The sequence below is a fragment of the Cricetulus griseus genome, chromosome 3, assembly GCF_003668045.3.
Source record: "Cricetulus griseus strain 17A/GY chromosome 3, alternate assembly CriGri-PICRH-1.0, whole genome shotgun sequence".
Taxonomy (NCBI): Eukaryota; Metazoa; Chordata; class Mammalia; order Rodentia; family Cricetidae; genus Cricetulus; species Cricetulus griseus.
The window spans coordinates 194,980,090-195,002,290 of record NC_048596.1 but is presented as its reverse complement, the minus strand read 5'-3'; the positions used below and the strand labels follow the sequence as shown (position 1 = coordinate 195,002,290).

The following is a 22,201-nucleotide window of genomic DNA, read 5'->3' as shown; positions in this document are numbered from 1 at the left end:
CACCACTGTCTTTCCTACTCCTACTAGTATGACCATTATATCTGCTTAAAGTATTAGCCTGCATTCCTAATCTAAAGGACTGACATCCACATTCCACCAACAAGTAGCATAGTCAAGTCTACTACAACAATATCCAAGTCCCTGGTACCAATTTCTCTCTTAGGTTTTCTATTGCTGTGAAGAGACAACACAACCATGGTAACTCTTATAAAGGAAAGCATTTAATTGGGCTGGATTACAGTTTCAGAGATTTAATCCATTATCATCATGGCAGGAAGAATGACAGTATTCAGGCAGACATGGTACTAGAAAAGGAGCTGAGAATTCTACATCTGTATTCTAAGACAAGGCAACTAGGCCTGGCTTGGGTTTCTTAAATCTTAAAGCTCATCCTTAGTGACACACTTCCTCCAATAAGGCCATACCTTCTAAACTTTCTAAGTAGTGCCACTCCCTGGTGACTAAGCATTCAAACATATGAGCATATGGGGACCATTCTCATTCAAACCACTACACATGTATAGCATGAGAAATATTTTCTCATTGTAAAAACTTCAAAATTTAACTATTATGAGGTTTCCATTTGCCTCCACATTTTCTGTTGTTAAACCTATAACCAATGCAGATTGATGGCTCTAGGCTCACCCTAGAAAGCAGCAGAGGCAGAAGTCAAAGCCATTGAGAGTCTGATGCAAGAGTGTGTGTTTCTGTTTACTATATTACACTAAACTCTTCAAATGACTATCTTCTGTCTCAGTTTCCACCCTTTGTCACTCTGTCAGGTCTTAATTTCTTACTACTTCCACTAAGGCTTAAAGGCCTATTCTGGAATGACATGGGTCCTCAAAAATAACTTTAAGGCCATATCTAAACTAGAGTGCATTTTGGACAGCTGTCACTCACTGCTCTCTTGCTATTCAGCCACAGCCATGACAACCAGTTAGTTCTAGTCTGAACAGAGAGCACCTGATTTGGTGACTGCCTCCATTCCCTACTTGTACTCTGGTTTCTCAGACATATTGGACTGGAATGCCACAGGAAATACATGGTATGGGTCATGTTGATATGATTTGAGAATGCAAAGGAGATGATATTTCTGGCACCTGCCTCGACAAATGAGAAGCACCCCCTAAAGACACACTTATGTGAGAGCTCCCTATGGTTTTCTTGGGAGGATTCTGTGGAGAGTGTGCCTCCATCATCAATAGTGGTGTCCAACCCAACTCTCCTCTGACTTGCCATCCTTGCTTCCCTGGTGTAGTGTTCCTGTTTCCTGTAATCTTACAGTCTCTCACACTGGGGCTGGCACTCTGAGGTGAGTAACAAAAGTTATTTTGTTTTGTGCTTCATTAAGAATAGGATCACCTTGCTTAATGATAGATTTCTCAGTGGTGGTCCAGGGTGTGACTGTCCGTAAGTATTATCTTTATTAGCTCTGGGTCTCCAAGGGCAACTCAGAGCTTCTACTTTGCAAAGCAACAGACAGGTAGCCTTGGCATCATCAAACACTTGATGTTTCTCAGTCAACAAGTATCTCAATCAAGCAAAGGTTCACCATCAGGTTCTCCACAGTCCTCTACTCCCATGGTGACACTTGGTTCTGTGAGAGGCTTTGTTTCACTCAAGAAAAAGTTTTGAGTGCTTGGGACCAGTCAAGGTGATGAGAATTTACAAGGATAAGAGTATAAAGAGAAACAATTCTTGCCCTTAAGAAATGAACAGTCTAGGCTGAACGGAGATAAATGAACAGGAAACCCTCAACTTTCAAAAAGTACTGAGAACTGGGGCATCACAGAAAATTGAGCTTTTAAAGCTAAATAAAAGGAAACCTTCCTGTACAACATGAACGTTTATTTTAAACAGAAATTAATAAAGGTTGTGTTTAGATTTTCTCCTACTTTCTCATTGGTCCTTGCCCTGTGGATTAGACTGATAAGAAGACACGATCAATCAATTAACTATCCATTCATATGTGTGCCAGTCTACCAAATAGACAGCTTGTTTCGTCAGTATTCTTATGAGAGAAGGAAGGTTCCAGTAATAGCTGCTTCACACAGGGAAAGAGAAGGCCACTTGAGAGGGCACAGGTGACCGCAGATGAGTGAAGTTCACCTCAGACTCCCATTTAATATTCCTCTTCTGATCATGACTTGCTAAACTTATGCTTGGTTTGAGACAATAGATTTCCTGGATCATACTGGCAGTCTTTTTTTTCTGACAGGAATCAAGAAGCTATCAGTCATTCTGAGGTAGTAAATCTGTAAGAGCAAGGTCAGAAGGCAAGATCTCTTAGATGATACTCTTAAAGTCTTTCCCAGGACACACTAAACCTGTGAAGACACTTAAAATAGAAATGTGTTGCTGTTACAATATCCAGTTCCTACTTTAAAAATTTGTATGTGCACATGAAAGAAAAGGCTAAACAGTTGTGTCACTGTCGTGTTGGACTCCTTTAACTCTGCCATTGCTATTGTACATACTGTAGTTACATATGAGGTTTAGTGAACCTGGAGACGTGGACCTGAAATGTTCCTCTGATTCTTCCAAGCTCTGACTAAGAATGAAATGAACCCTGTATTCCTGATCTATTGGAAGGGCCTAATTCTGTCTACCTGAGCCAGGTACCCATTAATTAACCCATTATGTATTAATGACCTATACATTGCCAAGCCTTGTGTTCAGCACTGGCATTCAGTGTGTTTCCCCTGAGTCTCTGTGAGGAGACAATCACTTATCACATAGTCATCACAAATAAATAGGAAACAATATGTCTGCCACCTAAGCTTTGGAGAAGGGGTATATGATAACTGCTAAGAGACTAGAAGGAGAAACAATCAAGACTGAGGATTAGTCTTCTCTAAGAACTGACAATAGAGCTGAGATCCAGCAGGGTTAGGAAACTGAGCTTGGGGAAAGGCTTGAGGTAAAGTTGCAGGGGAGAGGAAGGCTGTGTGTATGAAGCCTGTGTGATGGTCTCAGCACTAGAACGAAGACCCTTGTGGCTTGTATATAAAGGCTAGAATGACATGAGAGGAAAGGACATTGGTAAGTGATCCCCGTGCAGATGGCCACTCGTTGGAAGGCTTTGCTTGAGTTTAATCCCTGTAGCAATGGCAAGCCATTGGAGGATGTTAGGCAATAGAGTGGCATGGTCCTATCCATCACACTGACATTTTCTGGAGAATACCATGGCTAGGATCAGGAGAGCAGGTCAAATGGCTGTGGCAAAACCAGCTGGGGACACATTGATATTCAAAGTAAAGAAAAGGCAGCTCAGATTGGGTGGGGAAAGCAGACATATCCTTCTGATGTCTATCAGACACAATTTATAGCATTAACACTGGATCTAAGCAAGGGACAAAGCCGACCGAGAGAAGCTGGGAAGAACACCAAGCAGTGTGGTCTAGGGAGGAAGATCATTAGCTGAGCTGGAAACTGTGGAATCTGGGGTTCCTTTCATGCATGCAAGAAAGAGGCCAGGTGGACAGCTGGATAGGTACCTCAGGAGCTTTGGGGTGGATAAACAGAAGGACTCATCATGTGAGTCACTGATGGTCAAAAAAGATGAAGCCAGGAGCAGAAGTGAGATCATTATTGAAGATAACATTCCACATAAAAAGCACCTGGATCGCTGAGGGACACAGATTGTGTGCTTAATAACCCTCATCGCACCCCCTCCATGCCCTCTTCTCCTCCTGAACAATAGGAATAGGAGTGAGTTTGAGCAAAGCCTGGAGGAGGCTCGTTCCTCAGAGGGAAGTGAGCCTGCTGTGGATGTCTGCTCTGGCTTCCTGGGGGCACGGTGCAGGTCCAGCATAGCTCTGTGTACTACATGCAAGATCGTGGCCTGAAACTCTGGCACTCTTACCTGCTCTCTTGCTCTTTTAGAAAATTGTTTGTATGAAGGAGAGAGGTTGCAGAGGCTAAACTTGCAGGATAGCGTCTTCTTCTACTTGAGCTGCAGCTGAGGAAAGGTAGGAAGGGACACAGAAGGCCCCTGAGCCATGCTCACAGGTTCCAAGAAGATGACACTGGTGTGGTGATGAGCTCTGCACTGGAAAAGATCTTTGTATGCATTTTCTAAAGTGCCCAGTGCCTAGGACTGTAGCTTAGTTGGTAGGGTGCTGGTCTGATGCTCATTAAAGCCTGGGTTCAATCCCTAGCCCTGCATAAGCCAGACCCAATGGTGCATACCTGAAATCCCAGCACTTGAGAGTTGGAGGCAAGAGCATAATAAGTTCAAGGTTCTACACAGGGCAGCCTGGGCTCCATAAGATTTATGTAAAGAATAAAGGTAATTTCTGAAATACCTAGAACATCTTTAATGCAGGAATCATCATGGGAAAATTACAGCTATGTTTGGCTTCTCAGTATCTGATGTGATGTCAAGGACCTATGGAGTCAAATGCATTTTCCGCCAGTGAACAGGGTGTCTTCTTGCACGGCTGCTGGCAAACTCATGAGGTCCATGAAGAGCCGTAGCTCACTCTGTGCGTGACACCACCAGCCTCTTCCTTCCATCAATTTGGCAATCCACTGATAGACTAGAGCATTTTCCTCAGTGCCCGCTGCTCTGTTTCAAGAATATATCCACATAGTGGATAGAAATAAAAGATGGGCCATGGGGATTTACAAAGAAATCATCCCAGGTTCCCTTCACATTGAAACTAAGGAGCCAACCCCATAATAGCTAACGTCAATGAGAATGTAGGATGAAATTATCTCCCTGTAATTCACTGTAGGGCGACTTTTATAGTTCTTTTTTTTTTCTTTTCTTTTTTTCCCATCCAACATACTGATCCAATAGCACTTTTAAGTTGCAAAACTGTTAAGCCCGCTGATATGATATTCACTGCCGAGTACGCTGGCTGTGAGTGTTTGAATCTTTCCTCCCGTCACAGTCGGAATGAAAATAAAGGTATCCATCAGTATTCTAAATGTCACGCTTCAAAGCTCCCAGGCACTCTTTCTTCTGACACCTGATTGACAGATTATGGCTTTTTGATATCCATCAAATTAATAGATTATGACTTTCTGAAGCCAGAAACTAGGCAATTATTGCCACATTCTATCTGTAAAGAGATAACTTATTCTTTGTCATCTACTGTGTCTCAGAAGGCAGCCCCCATCCCGCCAACACACGCCACAATTATAAATAATGCTTCCTTTCTTTCCAAGGTGCCCCCGCCTTGAACATCCATGAAATAGTTCACTCAGATAAAAAAAAAATGTTAGCATAGAAGATGGCTGGCATGTCTCCTATTTCTCAAAACTGTCTTCCAAGTTTAAGTATCTGTCACCTAGAATTCCCAGAGAGACCTCGCTTCTAGTCTTTTGTGGTCCTACTAGAGGAGCTTCCCGGGTATAGCTTTGGGGATACAGGAATCGAGGAGGAACTGTTGAGTCTAGGTGTTTGCTCTTGCTGCTGCTAACACAGGTTTTCAGCCTGACACAGAGACAGGCAGAGAGGACAAGATCCCCCACAGGAAAGTCACCCCCACTTTCCATGGCCTTCATCTGTCTCACCCTCCTGCTCATTTCAATACCATAAACTGAAGATGAAACCAACTGAGCGGACTACAGTATTAGCTGAAGGTTCAGTCTCCACTTTGATTGGAAGAGAGAGGCCTTTAAAAGGTCAATTTAGAAAGAGGTGAAATTTAAGTAGGGAATCCTACCAGCGTGGAGGGTGAGGGCTGAGGCCAGGTGGGTACCAAGCCACCCATAATGGACCAGGAGAATGGGGTAAGGTTTCCTGTCAATTCTCCTCCCACTGAAGGTGTAGTACTGTTCTGGGGTACTAACTCTATTTGCTCATAAGGGGGACCATAAACACCAGTAGGACACCTGACAAAGATGGTTCTGTTCACTTTCCCAAGAGCTGGAAGAAGAAGGAGAGGTCTTTTCTATAGGTTTAATTAACACCAGCACAACCCACATGCTAGAAAATGCATGAGCGAGCACAATGCCAGACAGGGACAAAATGTTAGGTGTTTCAACTTAGGGTTGATACCAGTACAGTTTCTTTTGTTGTTGATACATATGAGGAAGCCCATGCCAGCCAGAGCTGGGGTGTAGCTCAGTGTTGGAGCACTTGCTTAGCATGTGCCAGACCCTAGGTGCCATGCCAAATACTGAGAAGGACAACAAAGAGGAGGAGGAAGTTGAGGAGAGACCATGCCACAGCTGGGGCATAGTTTGATGGTAAAGCACTCAGCATGTATGGGCTTTATCTCTAGTATGGCAAGAAGAAGAGGAGGAAGGGGAGGGAGGAAACGAGGAAGAGAAAGGGAAAGAGGCTGTGGAAGAGAGGAGAATCAGGAGCAGTTGGATCTGTGGCATCTTCCCTGTGTCCTTTTTATCCCCACAACCTCTCTGTAGCCACTCCAATGTGAACATTTTTTCCTGTCCCCAACATGCACCATGTGTCAATGGTCAAGTCCCATCTCAGAAATGCTCAGGCCCTTACATTTCATCCTTCTTCCCTGTGAAAACTTCAAGCCTCCTAGACTTGTTTATCCAGCACCCCATCTCTCAGAAGTCTGAGGTCTACCAAGGAAAGACCAGTTTTATGTATTTACTATGTAAAGTCCAACGACCAGATAGGTGCCAGGGTTAGAGTCACGACTCTTAATCCCCATGGCCATGAAGAATGTAACCCCCAAGGTGTTTTTTGGGGGGTGGTGCTGTTCCTATAGAGCTTTCTTATATCATTCTTAATATCCTGTTGACATGGGAAGCTCCATGAGTGTTTATTGAATGAGTAAATGAGTGGACGAATGGCAGAAGGGATGACTAGCAAGAACTGAGTGTAAGCAGTAGATAGAAACATTAATATCCCGAGTCCCTCCATGGAGCCAGGCACTCTCTAGGACATGGAGGGGTACATAAAAAGTAGTGCTTTCTTTCCTAAGAGAAATCTGAGACCTTTCACCAAACCTATGGAGAAAGCATAAAAATTCTATGGGAAATAGTTGTGTGTGAAAGATGAATCAGTGTGAATAAAGAAAAAATCACAGGAGGATGGACTCATAATTAGAAGAGACATCTCCTAAGAGGCCCTGAGGAAGAGGTACTGAGCGAATGACTGCTTACCTCTGGGTGGATGAGGGAAACAGACAATATGGGCCACAAAGACTTGGGAGGGAACTGAGAGCTGTGAGTGACATTTGACCTTTGGACTCTAGGAGATTTTTTATCAGTGATGGATGTGTGGTTAGGAAGGGACCAATGCTGACCTTAGGGGGCAGTCATAGTACACTTGTGTCTAGAGCTGAGGGTGGCTGTGTAGATGTTCATGAGTATAGACAAGGAGATGTGTGAGCCCACTGCTCCTTCCTACCAGCAATCACTTGCTGAGGGTTTATGATGTGTTAAATGGAGCACGAGAGCTCTCTGGTGACACTTCCAAGAAGCCTGGGATATGTTTGTTATTGTTCCAGGTTACCCCTGGTTACACTAATTCACCAACACTCACTCAGAAGAGGGCAGATTGACAGTCAAGATTTTAGCATGGAACTGCCAAGGTTCCAAGGCTGTCGTGTTGGAAGTGGCCTTGCAGACAAGAAGCTGGGCAGGATGGTTCCTTCCAGAATGGGCGGGACTGGTGGCATAAGGGGAAACTGGAGAGTCATGGGGATAAATGGCTCAGAGGTCAGAGGGGAGGCATGAGACAGAAGAGCCAAGAAGGGAGCTAGTGCCTACTCACACCTACTTTCCCTTTTATTCTTGGGAGCCTCTCACCACTGTTGTCATATCTTTTTTTCCCATAAACTAATAGGCCACGGGTGGGAAAGAAACCCTAAAAACAACCAAAAGGTAAATGACTCCAGTCTCCAGAGACTGGAATCTGGGTCTTAGGTCAAGTTGGAGAAAACTATGGAGTTAAGATCTCAGCAGGGTGCTGGAAGACCAGCATTTTCTCCCTGTCTGGCTCAAAGACTGACAAAGCTCTGCTTGGTACTTCCAGCTAAGGGGAAGCCTGTGCTTCGGATGACTGTTACAGCTCAGTAGATTTGCCAGCTTTGGTATGGAGTGGTAAAGTCTAATTCTTTCTCTAAACATTTGGCTCTTAAGATTGTGATTAAAGATTGGGAAGATATGTTGGTATGTTGGTGAATATCGTTTCACCCACTGTCTGGAATATTAGGAGGACAGGGCTTGCTGGTTGGCTCATATGTGACCAGGGTATGGCACTGCCACCTCATTCCAGAGTGCTCACCATCACACAGCAGCAAACATTGTCTTGACCATCATAAAACATGACCACAAAATCAGATCAAGTCAAATCTGCCTGGTCCTTTCCATTTGTGATTGAGAGGGCGGTGTTCTGCAGTCAAGCTGTTACAGGTTACAGCACTCACCTTGGTTTTAGATCATTTGCATTGCACCTCCAACAGATCTGATCTCTACTTCATGGTCTTTTTCCCCCTCCCCCATTAAGCACCTTTGAAGCCAGACAGGGAGCTGTGTGGTTATCTGTGCCATGTCTCCATCCACTTGGCTTCTGAGTAGTCACCATCCATGCTGGGCTGAGATTTCTGTTTGCTGATGTGCCTGTTTTGCAGTTGCACCAACTCTGTGAGCAAGCCCAGGAAACTCATCTATTCTCCAGGGTGGAAAGGGCTAGTGTCAGAGTCTCCTCCAAGTATGAGTGCAAACAGCTTCATCAGAGCAGCCATGACTCCGTGAAGGAGACTCTCAAGCTGGGGCACATTTGCCATTGACTGTCCCTCATAGAAGAGAGTGGGGAGAATCATCTAGCCCTACTTGAGATTCTAACGGATATCTTTCTATATCTTCATTGTGTGGTCACTTGGACTCCAGAGGTCCTAGAGCAGTGGTTCTCATCCTTCCTAATGCTGTGACACTTTAATATACTTCCCCATTTTGGGGTGACCCCCAACCATAAAATTATTTTCATTGCTACTTCATAACTGTAATTTTGCTACTGTTATGAATCATAATGCAAATCTCTGTGTTTTCTGGTGGTCTTAAGTGAGAGGGTCATTCTCAACACATCAGTTGAGAACAACTATGCTAGAGTGACAGAATGTGGGAGGTTAGAAGTAAAAACCCATACATTAGAGTGAGGGTTTTGTTTGTCTGGCTTATTTGGGTTTTGGCTTTCTTGCTTATCCAGCTGCCTTGCGGTCACCTATACTCTACAAGGAAACCCAATATACCTTTTGGTTTGCCAAGTTGAACTTGCTGAAATCATGCTTTGGTCTGTCATTAGTGCCCTACCTGGTGGGAGGAAAGAATAAGCATTTGTTTATTATTCCATGGAAAAAGTTTATACAACAGCTCCACAGCACCTGGCACACGGTAAGTCAGCACACAAGCACCCTTGCCTTGTGGGGACTGCTGTTCTCTCTTCTCCACACCAGGAGACACCAGGAGGCAAACCCATCTTGATGACACTCTGCCTCCAGGATGGGGAACAGCGGCAGAGCAGCCAAGATGAGAGTGCTTTGTTTATATGGCAGGTACTAAACAGCTGCTGCTGCATATTAGGACCAGATGTTCTGTAATGACAGGCAACATTATGCTCAGCTCTGACTACTCCTGACTCCCCCACTGATGAAAAATGACGACATGGAGGAGATGATTTATGAACGGGAAATCTATGGATGTGTCTTTGAGGCTCAACACAGGTACTACCTCAAACAACATGCCAATCTAGATGCTGAGCAGTGCCTATGTTTGGCTCATTGTGGGAGTCTGTTGGAGGCTTATGTCCTAATCATAGCCCAATCTGTCATGTTGGATGGTTCCAGTGCAGTTGCCCTTCTGTGACCTGGTAAGCAAACCTGGCTGCTCTACCTACAAATGTGATTTAGAGAAGTGAATTTTAATTTATTTCAATTCACTGTGGCTTTTGATTTTTGCTTTATGTATATTCTTTTATTTCTCACCTCATGTCCACAGGTGGCTAAGAGATAACACAGTGGAGGACAAAGGAAGAATGTAATCCCTACCTCTCTTTCCCTCTGTCTCTTTCTGCCTCTGTCTGCTCTCTCCTAACAGAGTCTCACTCTGTAGCCCATGATGACCTGGTTCTCCCTAGGGATACCAGGCTGACCTTGAACTCTATCTAAGCAGTCATTCTGCCTCAGCCCCCTCACCATGCCTGCCCAGCTGTTGCCTCTTAACACTGGGTCACTACAGCCATTGTTCTGACTCTCCGGGGAACCTTGGCTGTGTCCCAGTGGTCTATCCTGGCAAGTGTTTATGCTGCAATATGAAGTCACAGCTTTGGTGGACACTGACAAAGCTCTTCTTTGCCTTGTTAGGCTTTCCATCAACACCCAGAAGCTGGCAGAGGGCAGTCTGGCCAGACAGAGGCTGAGGGAACTTGGAGGTTCAAGAACCCAGATAGAACATCTAACCTGGATGCAAACAAGGTGTTAACTAGTTACCCAGCAGCCTTCCTGCCTTGATCTGTTCCTTAATCCAAGTCAAGAATGAGTGTCATCTAACAGCTTCTCTTTATCTTCGTAAAAACGAAAAATGTGCAAATTGAAGGAAATCCCGCATACTGAGTAAACAGAATACATCTTTGCCAATGGGTCCAGGAGAATTAGCAAGTGAACTGCCTTAAAGAGATCCATTCATCAACCCTCTAAGTAGAGGTCAGGGCAACTGTCTTTGCAAGCTTACCAACCCAGCTGGGGTACATCACACAAGAGAGAGTGATTATCAGGGGAGCAAATGGCTCAGCCCAATTATATATGCTTAATTGATCTACATTCTAGGGGGCATATTCATATGGAAAAGGTTTGCCAGCTAATCACAGGAGAAGAAACGGCATCTTAATGGGTGGCATTGCACTGGGCGGTATTACAATTAGTTACAATGTCTAATAAGTTATCTATAATGCTTTTAATGAGAAACATTTAAGTCCTTCTGGAATTTTTCCAGTCAAATTAATTCTCAGGACTGGAGACAGTATTACAAGGAATGTTATCGGACTTACAATTAAATCACTACTAGAATGTGTCACTTAAAATAAGAGGCTCCATGGCTAAGCCATGAAATACCCACTATTTTCTGTGCAGACTTTATCAGTGTGGTACCAGATAAGACATATCATAGGAGAGTCCATTTTTGGAGAGCTTGATAGTGTAATGCAGTGCTCATGATTTGATACACCAGATCTCCTAAAGGGATCATCCTTGTGTCTACAGTCCCATGCCAAGTGCCTCCTAAAGGCTACTAGAAAAGAATGGCATCCCCTAGAATTGCCTGGCAACTTGCAGTGGGTTTCCCATCCAGCTCCTGAGCACCTTGCTAACTCCAAAGCTGCAGGACAGCCCTGGAGCTAGTCTGTGGCTCCTCTGGTTTGGGTCTTATCTGTGGTCTGTGGGGCTTGCTGACCGAGTCCATTTTGTATGGATAGCAATGAGCAGGACTGCTCTGGGCTAGGGACTCTGTGGGTTAACAGGACCATTAGCATCTCTTCTTTTCCCGGAAGATGTTCCTATATCATAGAATCTCTTCTCACTGAAGAATCAAGGTTTGAGGCACAGGTTTGATTTCTAAACAAGGGCTGGTACTCTTTTCATGCCACAGCCAATCCTCAGCTCCCTACTCTGTCCCCAGATGCTGGACTAAATCATCAAACAGCTTAGAGCATTGGTTCTCAACCCGTGGGTCAAACTCTATGGCAAACTTTTAGTTCCAAAACCATTTACATTGTGATTCATAATAGTAGCAAAATTACAGTTATGAAGTAGCAACAAGATAATTTTATGGTTGGGGGTCACCACATGAGGGACTGTACTAAGAGGTCACGGCATTTGGAAGGTTGAGAACCACCAGTTTAGAGCAATCAAAAGGCCTAACTTGCTGACAACCCCTTGAGCTACAGTCTGAGAGGAGGCACTGAGTCACTGAGCAAGCTTGTTAAAACAGGCCCCACCCACCCTAAGGAATTTTGAACCTGCAGTTGAGAAATGGAGCCCCAGAGCCTCTTCAAAGTCAGTGTCATCCAAGAGAAACCAAAAGCCATGGCCCAGACTGCTGCTTCAGGCAAAACTGCTGCCCAGATAGTTGCCCTGGGCTGCATCCTGAGGATAAAAACCAGCCCCACCCTACTGGTACACCATGTATCACTATCAACTTCTTGTGTCACTTGTGGAATGAAGTCAAGTCCAGCAGACCAAAGAGCAGACATGGCACTGTAGCCCAGGAGCCCCTTATTTGTCACCAGTTCTAACAATATCTGGTTTCCGTTATCTCTTTCCCAGCAAGCAGGGCAGGATTCACATTGTGGCCAGGACTATGGGATGCAGAGAACAAAGTCTTGGGTTCCAGGACTTAGCAGGGCAATTGAACTGGGAAGCTACAGTGGTCATACACTGCTGCTTGGGAGCAGCTTGCCTTCCTGGGTAGCCCAGCCCGATCTCCCTGGAGGGGCAAAAGCCATCCCACTTGTCTGCTTGGTATTCACGGCTTCCGGGCACAGATGAGTTCTGAAGACTCACAGCACAGCCCTGGGAAATGGCACAGCAATAAATGGAGTAGCAGTCTAGTAGAGATGAGAACTTGTGTTAATATTAGGTCAGCCTGACAAATACAGGTGTTTCTGGAAATCTGTATTAAGCTTTAACTTATCTCATTTTGAGACAGCTTTGAAAGTGGAACATAAAAAGATTGAAAAGGCTCTCTGACAACACGGTCAGAAATGCTGCATGCTGTGGCAAGGCACAGGATCAGCGGCCCAAGCTGCTGTAGGCAGGAGTGAGCTGCAAAGACTGGAGACTCCCCAGGCCTCACAGTAGCAACTGTGGGTTTGTGCCTGCCTCAGACTCCATGGAGGCATCACCTCAGAGCCCACCACTGTGCCCAGCATCCACTCTGTGGACTTCTGCCCAGCTTAGAAGAGACATTTTGTGGTGTTGGCCTCCTCACGGGTCTCAGCCTCTCACCTCCTGACCTAGGGCTTCCTCCTTGACTCTAGAGAGAATATTTATCTTACAGGCAACACCCAAAGGGGTCAGTAAAAGAAAGGATAAATATTTGATCAGTGGAAGACAGGAATGTGTGGTCATATGTCCCCTCTCTGTTTCCTGTACCCTGTGGAGGAGGCTTCTCATGGAGTACTCCTCACTGTCAGTCTTATACTCAAACATAGTCAGTGTGATAGCTGTCCCCCTTCTCTTCTACTCCCTTTCACCCCTGTTCCCCAAAACTTCCCTGCCTGGTACAGTGGAAATGTGTAAGCCCTCTTCTTTGGGGGTATCTGGCTAAATCAGTGAAGAAAGGCTGATTCAAATGATGACAGCTCTTGTTTCTATGCCCCAGCTAGGGACCAGTGAGGCTTCATATAGAAGACGTAAGAGCCACAGGCAGTTCTACACATGTAACTATGTGCTCACTTCCTGGTGACAGCAGCTGAAACACATGCGTTTTGAGTAAGACTGAATGTTCAGATGGGCAGGATAGAGAATATGTGGTTTTGGAGTGATACAGGATTAGGTTCCTATGAGCCTCTGGTCACAACATTGCTGTCCACCAATCCTTGTCTAACCTTTTCCTGCATTGTTTCTGCTTTCAAACACCTTATTTGACTGCTGACTCACTGACAAGGAGATCACTGTCAGTGTACCATAACTCCTGCTGAAAGCAAGCTGGTCTAATGTATGTACTCTGCCTCAGGTACATCGCAGCCTCCCCAGTTTGGGGAAAACAGAAGGCACTCAGTGCCACACTCAGAAGCCATTTGATGAGCAAAACTGACAACAGAAAAGCCCCCAAACAGGGAGAAAGTTGCCTTTAATGGCTTATCCTTGCCTCTGATAGGAAATCTAAAACAAGAGGGCAGAAAGTCTCCATATTCATCTGCTGCAGGAACTTGTGAATGAGATAACTAACAGTTCTCACCACTTTATTCATTCTTCAGGAGACCAGTAAGGAGCTAAAAGTAGAATCTAAGCTTTCAAATAAAGTGGGCTAATGTAGACGCATAGAATTCATTATAATGAAGGTCAGTTGTACGCATACATGCATGCATGCATGGGTACATGTCCACACATCTACGTGTATATACACATGTTGATACATATACACACATATACATGTGTACACATACATACATGCCTGCACATCCATCCATCCATCCACATATATACACACATTGGAACATAACATGTATGTACTTATATTTATATCTAAAATGCTTCCAGATGTTTGCCATACATCATCTATGTTAAATTCATGTCACGCTACAAGGTCAGTGTTTCACATAAGAATCTGTTAATAATATGAAGAAAATGCACAGTTTTGTTTACCAAATAGCATGGGTGAAAGCGTAAGCATATTCAACAGGTAGAGATTAACAAGATTTTCCTTTCTTTGAAAAAAAACCTTCCAAGAAATTGAGGCCATTTAAAGGCACTGCATGGCAACGTATGAGAAAACCTTTGCTCCTTCCTTCCTGCATAGACTCCCAGGCTCAGAAAGATGGCTGGTGACCCCGTCTACCTGCTTATCCCACTAGCAAATCCCCAGGAACATGTTTGCTTGGTTTGCTGGACAGCAGCTGGGGTTTGAACCTCCAACATTATATGCTGAGCTGTAGCTGAGCTGCCCTCAGCCCTCATTCTCTCAGCTCCCAGGTACTGTAGTGAATTGCCAGTCAGCTAGCACCAGCCAGCCATGGCCCGGAGGGACAGAAAGATATGTTCAGACAGTATAAGTGGGAAAAGTAAAAGGACAGCATCACTCCCTCCTCAAGGCAGCTACTGTTGACAGCCAGCTGTGCACCCTTCCTGTCTTTCTTCTACACATCTAAAAGGGTTGTGCATGTGTGTTAATAATGTTCACTTGCTTCAAAAGACTAATATGTTAAAGTTTTATAACTTGCCTGACAATATACAAGAGACACAGCACCTTGCTACATCAGACTACCTCTTCTTGGGGACTATTCAGTATTCTATGGGCAGGCACAACATGCTTGCTAAGCCTACAGGTGTGAGGATGAAGATGTCTTGAACTTGTCCAGTGGCCACTAACCACAGGAAACCTCTGAGCACTTCAAATGCTTAGCATGACCAAGGCATTGGATTTAAATTTTTCTTTCATTTTGATTCATAAAACTTAAACAGGGTCACAAAGTGCCTATAGTCGCTACGTCAAACAGCACGGACTCGATGGACCCTTTAAAGGAAAAGTCTATGTTTCCTGTACTGAAGTCATCTGTTGTAGGTGTTGACATGATACACATTCATAAGTGAGAATACGATAGTGCTACTTCATCCTTCCCCGGTGCTAGGTTTTTCCAGTGCTGTGTGCTAGTCTAGCAATGAGCCGGACTGCTCTGGTCTGCATTCACTTCTAGTAGGATTGAAGAACAATGAACCTGGCTGCTGGGGAATGGGGATTATGGTAGGGGGTTTCTTATGCAGTTAACACTCTTACTGAGAATGGCACAGCCTCCCTGAAGAATATCTAGCAGGCTCGGACCTAGAAGGTGCTAATGCTGATCTCTAGGCTTTCAGCATGGCAGGATCTACACTAATCCCCCACTTGAGGAGAGGGGTCTGCTGGATCCCTGGTTGGAGATGGAGCTGGCAGCAACCTTTTTGCTCTGTGCTCACAATAATGGACCATTAATAGTTCCCCATATTAAAAGGTGACATGCAATATTTCAGTCTGTTCCTTAATGTCTCCCAATCACCCATTCCTATCAGTTTCTGCCCATCCCCCCAAAAAAATTGCAAATAAAACCTCGGCTGCATTTTATGTAATTAGGCTGTGATCAGGCTTTTCTTTGACAATGGATGGTGAGCATGTCGTCATGACTGTGTTTGCCTGCAGTCCTTGGAGGGAGAGCTGAGTGCCAGCCCCATTGGAACAACCAGCACCCTGAGCCTGGGCTAGCCAGGGATGAGAAGAAGTGAAGCACTTGAGTGGGGGGTGGTATGGACAGCTGTGTCCCTCTAACATGACACATTATTCTGGCCTCTGGGCAAGAGCCGCCTTTTCAATAATAGGCTGTCTTTCAAAAAGCCTAGACCTGCTCAAAAGTGGCCTCTGCTATAAGCCTGGGAGCTATGAGGCCAGTGGTACTTTTTTTATGGCTTTCAAAAGCATAATAGATTTTTTTTAATCTTAATGAACATTAAATCCTAACCAGTTACATCCTTCCAGCGGCTCATCTTGGCCGTCTTTGTTACCATCTACACATATTTCACTTTTATTGCCAGAACAAAATTGCAGCAGCATCAACAGACCTCTAAATAAAAGAAGGGGGAGGTGGGACAAACATCACCTGTGTGCTGAAAGCCCTACAAATCAAAATGTTTTTCCTTCTTCCATGCTCTCTTTCTGGTTCATGGACTACAGAATTTGCACCGGAAGTGGCTCCAAAGTAGTGGTTCTCAACCTTTCTAACGCTGCAACCCTTTAACACAGTTCCTCATGTTGTGGTGACCCCCAACCATACAATTATTTTGTTGCTACTTCATAACTGTAATTTTGCTACTGTTATAAAACATAATGTGAATATGATATGTGAACCCTAAAGGGATCTTGACCCCACAGGTTGAACAGTCCCAAGTCAGATGTCCACATTTGGCTGCTTAGCCCTACTGAGCTAGATTCTCTAGATTCTCCTCTCTCTCTCTCTCTCTCTCTCTCTCTCTCTCTCTCTCTCTCCTTTCCTCCCTCCCCCCTCCAACATGAAGCAGAGCCCCTCCCCCACTAGCTCAGCCCTTACTTCTCTGTATATGAACTTTGCTTCATCCTCTCTCTCTTACTACCTTGAACACACAGGGTCACGGTGTGTTGGGATAGCCTTCCAAGCACCTACAGACACGGACACAAAGCAAGTGCCCACTGAATGTCACATGGAATTTACAGTAGTAGAAGAGAAAGCTTTCCCTCCAGACATCCTGGTCCTGCTACTATCTATGGAGCCTCAGTTTCCCCTACAGTCAAAATGGAAATTAACAATAGCAGAGTCTATTTCATTGTGGAAATAGAGTGAGTTTATGTGTGTAAAATTAACATATAAACTGGGAGAAGGATGAATGTGTGGGGGGGTTGCTTCTGTAGGCTTCTCATTTGTTTTAGTTGCATATAGCAACAGACGAGTCGCTGCTTTGTCCTCCCTATCACTCTCAGAATAACAAGATCATCCTTGCTGTAGCCTAAATTCTACACTTTGATCTCATCTTCTGCGTTTGGTCCAGTGACTGTGGCTACCTGGCTATTTCCAGCTTCCAGGCTTTACATCTGATTCTTGTTCTTGCTGGCATAGTCTTTTCCCCACAGCCCCATAGAACTCGGACCAGTCTCTCCAAGGCACTCCTCTACCTGCACATTCCTACTCACAGAAGCTCTCTCGTCATATTTTATCCCTCTTGGCATATCATTTAGTTAGTTAGTTAATTAGTTAGTTAGTTAGTTAGCTAGTTAGCTAGTTAGTTATCTAGCTAGTTAGCTAGCAGCACACTACCACTGGGGTTCCTTCGCCATTTACATCTAGAGAGAAAGCTTCATAGAGACAGGGACATGGTACAACGCTGTTTTCCTGGGCTCAGAACCATGCCTGGCATGTAGTTAATCTTCTAAGTGAATGAACTGATGAATGAATAAATGAATTAAAAGATGAACTCCCTGATATAATATTATACTGGGTTTCTCTTACACTTCTTCTGATTCTCTCTCTCTCTCTCTCTCTCTCTCTCTCTCTCTCTCTCTCTCTGTGTGTGTGTGTGTGTGTGTGTATGTATATGTGTGTGTATACATACATACATAATAAATACATATAGTCACATGTGCCACAGCATTTGTATGAAGATTTACAGAATTTACCACAATTTACAGAAGCTGTTTCTCTCTTTCCACAATATGAGTCCTGGGGATTGAATTCAAGTCATCAGACTTGGCAGCCAGTGACTTTACCTGTTGAGCCATCTCAGCAGTCCTATACCATGGACTAGGAGGATGATGAGAGCCAGAGAGACATTGGAGCACCAGTGGCATGACTCATTGGATGTGTGGTTTTGGGATGCTTCTCAGGAGTTACAGGTATCAGCCTCAAAGTTCTTGAGAGAAGTAAACACTGGAAAGCGCTTCTTTCCAGGAAAGGTGCAGGCCACCTTCTACCTTCACATGGGCACTAAGCCTGAGTCTGTTCTTGGCCCTCAGCTCTTCCTCCATGAATGTGAAAAGAGTCTTACTCACACTTGTGGCAACTCTCCTAGCAGTACGACAGTCATATCCTTCCCCTTCCCCTGTGGATGTCTGCCCTCAAATAAAGGTTGTCAAACATTTTAAATGTTATTAAATTGTCCAGTAAATGGGAATGCCCAAAGAAGTGAGCCAGTCAATCAGGATTATGCCAGAGCTTCAAAGAGACAGAAGGAAACGATTATTAGGTTTCAGGATATTGTGCTCTCTCTCCCACGCAGCCTTTATCTAAATCGTCATTTAATTGGCAGCCTTCAGCACTGTCAGAATTGCATTCTGAGAACCAAGAGAAGTTTTCAAACATTCTTGCAACGTTACGTGCTTGGCTCGAAACTACTCAAGGGAAAAGAATGATACTTTCTGTGAGACTGGGGGAAGGCTGTATGGCCCTCACTAGGACTTCTGGAAACTGAACTTCAAGCAAGAACCATGCTTTGGCCAGGCAGTGGTGGTGCACACCTTTAATACTAGCACTCAAGAGGCAGAGACAGGTGGATCTCTGAGTTTGAGGTGAGCCTGATCTACAAAGTGAGTTCCCAGGGCCACACAGAGAAACCCTCTCTTAAGAAACAAAACAAAACAAAACAAAACAAAACCCACCTTGAGCCAGTTAATAAATTCAAGCCAGATAAAGCACTTTGAGTTTTAAGGCACAGGGAACTGGACCTTTATGGTTCTTTCAGGTGGCTCCCTGAGAGCAAGAATTGGTCCCTTCTGTCTCTGTGCCCCTGTCTGCAATAGGTACTTCTGAGATACCTGATGCAGCTGAGTCTATAGAATAGAGTCAGCACTAGGCCTGAGCATGTCTTTCTAACCAAATCCTGGGATAGAAGAAACCTGATGTTTCCTCATCACTCTCCAGACTCCACAGTTCATCATCAGGTCTCATTGGGTGCATCACACCTAATGTCCTCCATAACCTACGGCCCTTCCTCTTCTCCCTCATCCTTCCCTTCTGAGAGTCTTGCAAAATACACCTTAAGAGCCTCCCTCATCTTGAACCCCCACAAGGGCGCAGCCTGCTAATTGTTAAGACTTGGTGTTGTTCAGTTGCTTAAGAACCCTGGGACACATTGGGCTGTGGCTCAGTTAGTGGAGCACTTACCTAGCATGCACAAGCGCCTAGGATCTATCCCCAGAGTATGTTAAATCCAGCAAAGCAGCTATCATCTGAGTACCCAGGAGGTCTCAAGCAAACTCTAGTCCTCTGGCTTTTATAATCTTTCTGCCCCACTCCCCAACCTGCTTCCAAATCTCTACCTGACCCTTAGGTGCAGGAATTGTTTTGTAGATGCATCATTAGGATTCACAACTTTGTATTTTGTCTGGTTGTGGTTTTCTATAGTGGTTGCCATCTGTTGCAAAGAGAATTTTCATCTGTGGGTATAAGGACAAACATTTAGAATGTAGTTAAGGATTGTGCTGGTTTAGTAAAGTGGTCATTGTAGATTTCCCTCCAAGTTTCATGGTTTCACTAGCCTTGGATTTGTTAGCTAGGATTCCAGTACTAGGAATAATTTCTTTCTTGTTAAGAGGGTCATAAGCCTCTGTTAGTTACTCCCAAGGTATGTGTGTTACTACTATTGTGCCACAGTAGTTGTTGTAGTCATGGGTGTCATAGCTGGGTGGGATTGTTGGTTGCCTCCATTCTTTGGAAGATTTAATGGTAGCATACAAACTAGTCTTCAGGAGGGAGCACTCAGGTCACTTCAAGATCATGGGACTTCTGGGCCCTGTGTCTGAAGTACATGGTGTCTTTAGCAATGGGGACTTATCTTCCATCCCTGGGAGGCAGTTAAGGGCAACAGCAATGGTCTGTAATGCTTTGGAGAGTCTCTTGGACAGCCTTGGATACTGGTCACTTCTGCATCCCTAGCCTCTATAGTATCTTTGCATGAACTGATACGTTTATGTAAAGAACACACAATGCTCAGTATGTACAAGGTTTTTCTTTTTAAACATCTTTTGCTCAGCATTGTTAAGTGGGCTCCTCTCATTTGAAATCCACAGCCATGGAATGGACCTTTGATTCCATCTGAAACTCATGGAAGGCCATGTGTCCTTCAGAGACTGGTGGGGGAGGGAAGAAAGGGCTTGTTTTAATGGTGGGGGGAACAATTCTAGATTAGAACAGACAAGTGACATGGGTTTGACAGCCAACCTGAGAAACTTCCAGGATTGGTTTGTTTTCCAAAAATATATGACTGTTCAACAAAGAGAGGAATCTAAGGTCCAGCTCACCAAGAACAAGCTAAGCACAGGTTGTACTCACATCACTGGGGAGATCTTCAATGACTCAGGGGCAGTGTGGCAACCACCCAACCATCTTCAAGTCAGATGGATGGCTTTCTGGGGCCATCAATCAGGAAGAACTAGAAAGAGCATTGAATCTCATTTAACCAAGCTCTGCTCATCTGTCATCAATAGAAAGCTCAGGTGCCATCCTGGCCTAGATGAGAAAAACACCTTCTAAAAGTGGCCAGAAGGCCTGTTATTTTCCTGTGACTCTCCACAGCCTGGGTGTCACCTGTGACAGTCCATAGTGTCAAGCCAATAATACTTTTCCGAAGCACCAAAGTCTGCAGAGAAATGAAGCTCTAATTCCACAGCCTGGTGTCTTCTCTGCAGAATCAAAGTCTCCCTGGAAAACACAAGTGACTTGAGCATGTCTCCAGTATAACTGATGGCCATGTCAGACTGAGGAAGGTAGCTACAATAGGTCAACCCAGAAAGTTGCTGTTCACAAGCCAAAAAGTGAAACTCATAGCCTTCAAGAAGACAAAAGGCCCAACACTGTCCATTTGAGTAGACACAGCTGGTCTTTCCTCAACTCTAAGTCAAGTTCCATCTTCCCTTCTGTGCCTCCCTGGACTGAGCCAGCCAGGCAGGACTCCACTTCTAGCAGCCTGGCCAATGGTCAATACCAATAGCCTATTGCAAATTCCAAGGCCAAGGCTGTCCTTACTGGGATATTACATAATCTTGTTTCTCTGGGAGGTAGAATGGGCCCACTTGAGCCCAGTAGACACCCTGGCACTCCATGCACAGCCCTGTTCCAGTACATTGCCCTCTCTGAGCCTTGCTCTCCTAATGGACTTAAGAAAATGCACAGTAGACTCTTCCCTGAAGCTTGACAGAATTTAATGATGAGGCACACACTATCAATATACTCTCCCAATTAAATTACAACACTGTGGAGTCAGGAGACTCAAATCTTGGTTCTGCCCACTGTATACTGTAAAGGAAAGGTCTCTGGGGATCAGTTTTCTTAACTGCAAAATGCCTTTTCCAGCCTTCTGGAGTCTAAGGGACAATGAAGATGCTAACCCTGAGCACAGCCCCTAAGCTACGGATGTCTCTGCTGTACAATGAAGCCAGTTATAATCAGGGCTTGAATTCAAAGGTTGGACTCACATACTGTACATATACATGGTACTCAATAAATGTTGATTTGGTATATCAGCACTTACTGAGTACCATGCATGTGTTTATTAGAACATTTCTAAGTTATTAATTTTTATAGCACCAAAGAGGATGCTGACTTTAGTCTGACCATCAAAGAAAATTAAAGCCCTATCCTTGAGGGAACAGCTGAAGCTGCCAATGTCTCTCCCATATACCATGAAGCCCCCACCACTCCAAGCCTCCTCTACTAACAGGTGTCTAATGAGTGCATCTTGCCCTAGTTCCAAAACCGTGATGCACATATGACCATCCATAAGACAAAACTCAATACCACAGAAAAGCCCACAAACACCTTTCCCTTGTCTTTGCTACTTTTTTTCTAGCTTTATAACTACTCATGAACTTGTCCCTTTGGGCAGGCCTCCACTTTGAACTTGTGCAGGCCCTAGCCTAAAAAGGCATCTCTACTACTCATCACACTAGGAACTGTTACAAAATTCAGGTCTGAGTAGGTATCTTCTCCAGTGACTCACAGAAGAGGCATCCTTGATAGGGCAAAGAGGAAGAAAAGGCAAGATGTCCATACTGGAGAGAC

General features: G+C 44.6%; 1 protein-coding gene across 1 annotated transcript in view; it reads right to left on the bottom strand.

Moving 5' to 3' along the window:
* The window catches only part of Cdh13 (cadherin 13), a 997,178-nt gene that overhangs the window by 954,131 nt on the left and 20,846 nt on the right, over positions 1-22,201 (bottom strand). The window contains 1 exon segment of the mRNA XM_035442709.1: positions 16,577-16,592. Coding sequence (XP_035298600.1) covers positions 16,577-16,592 — 16 coding nt within the window.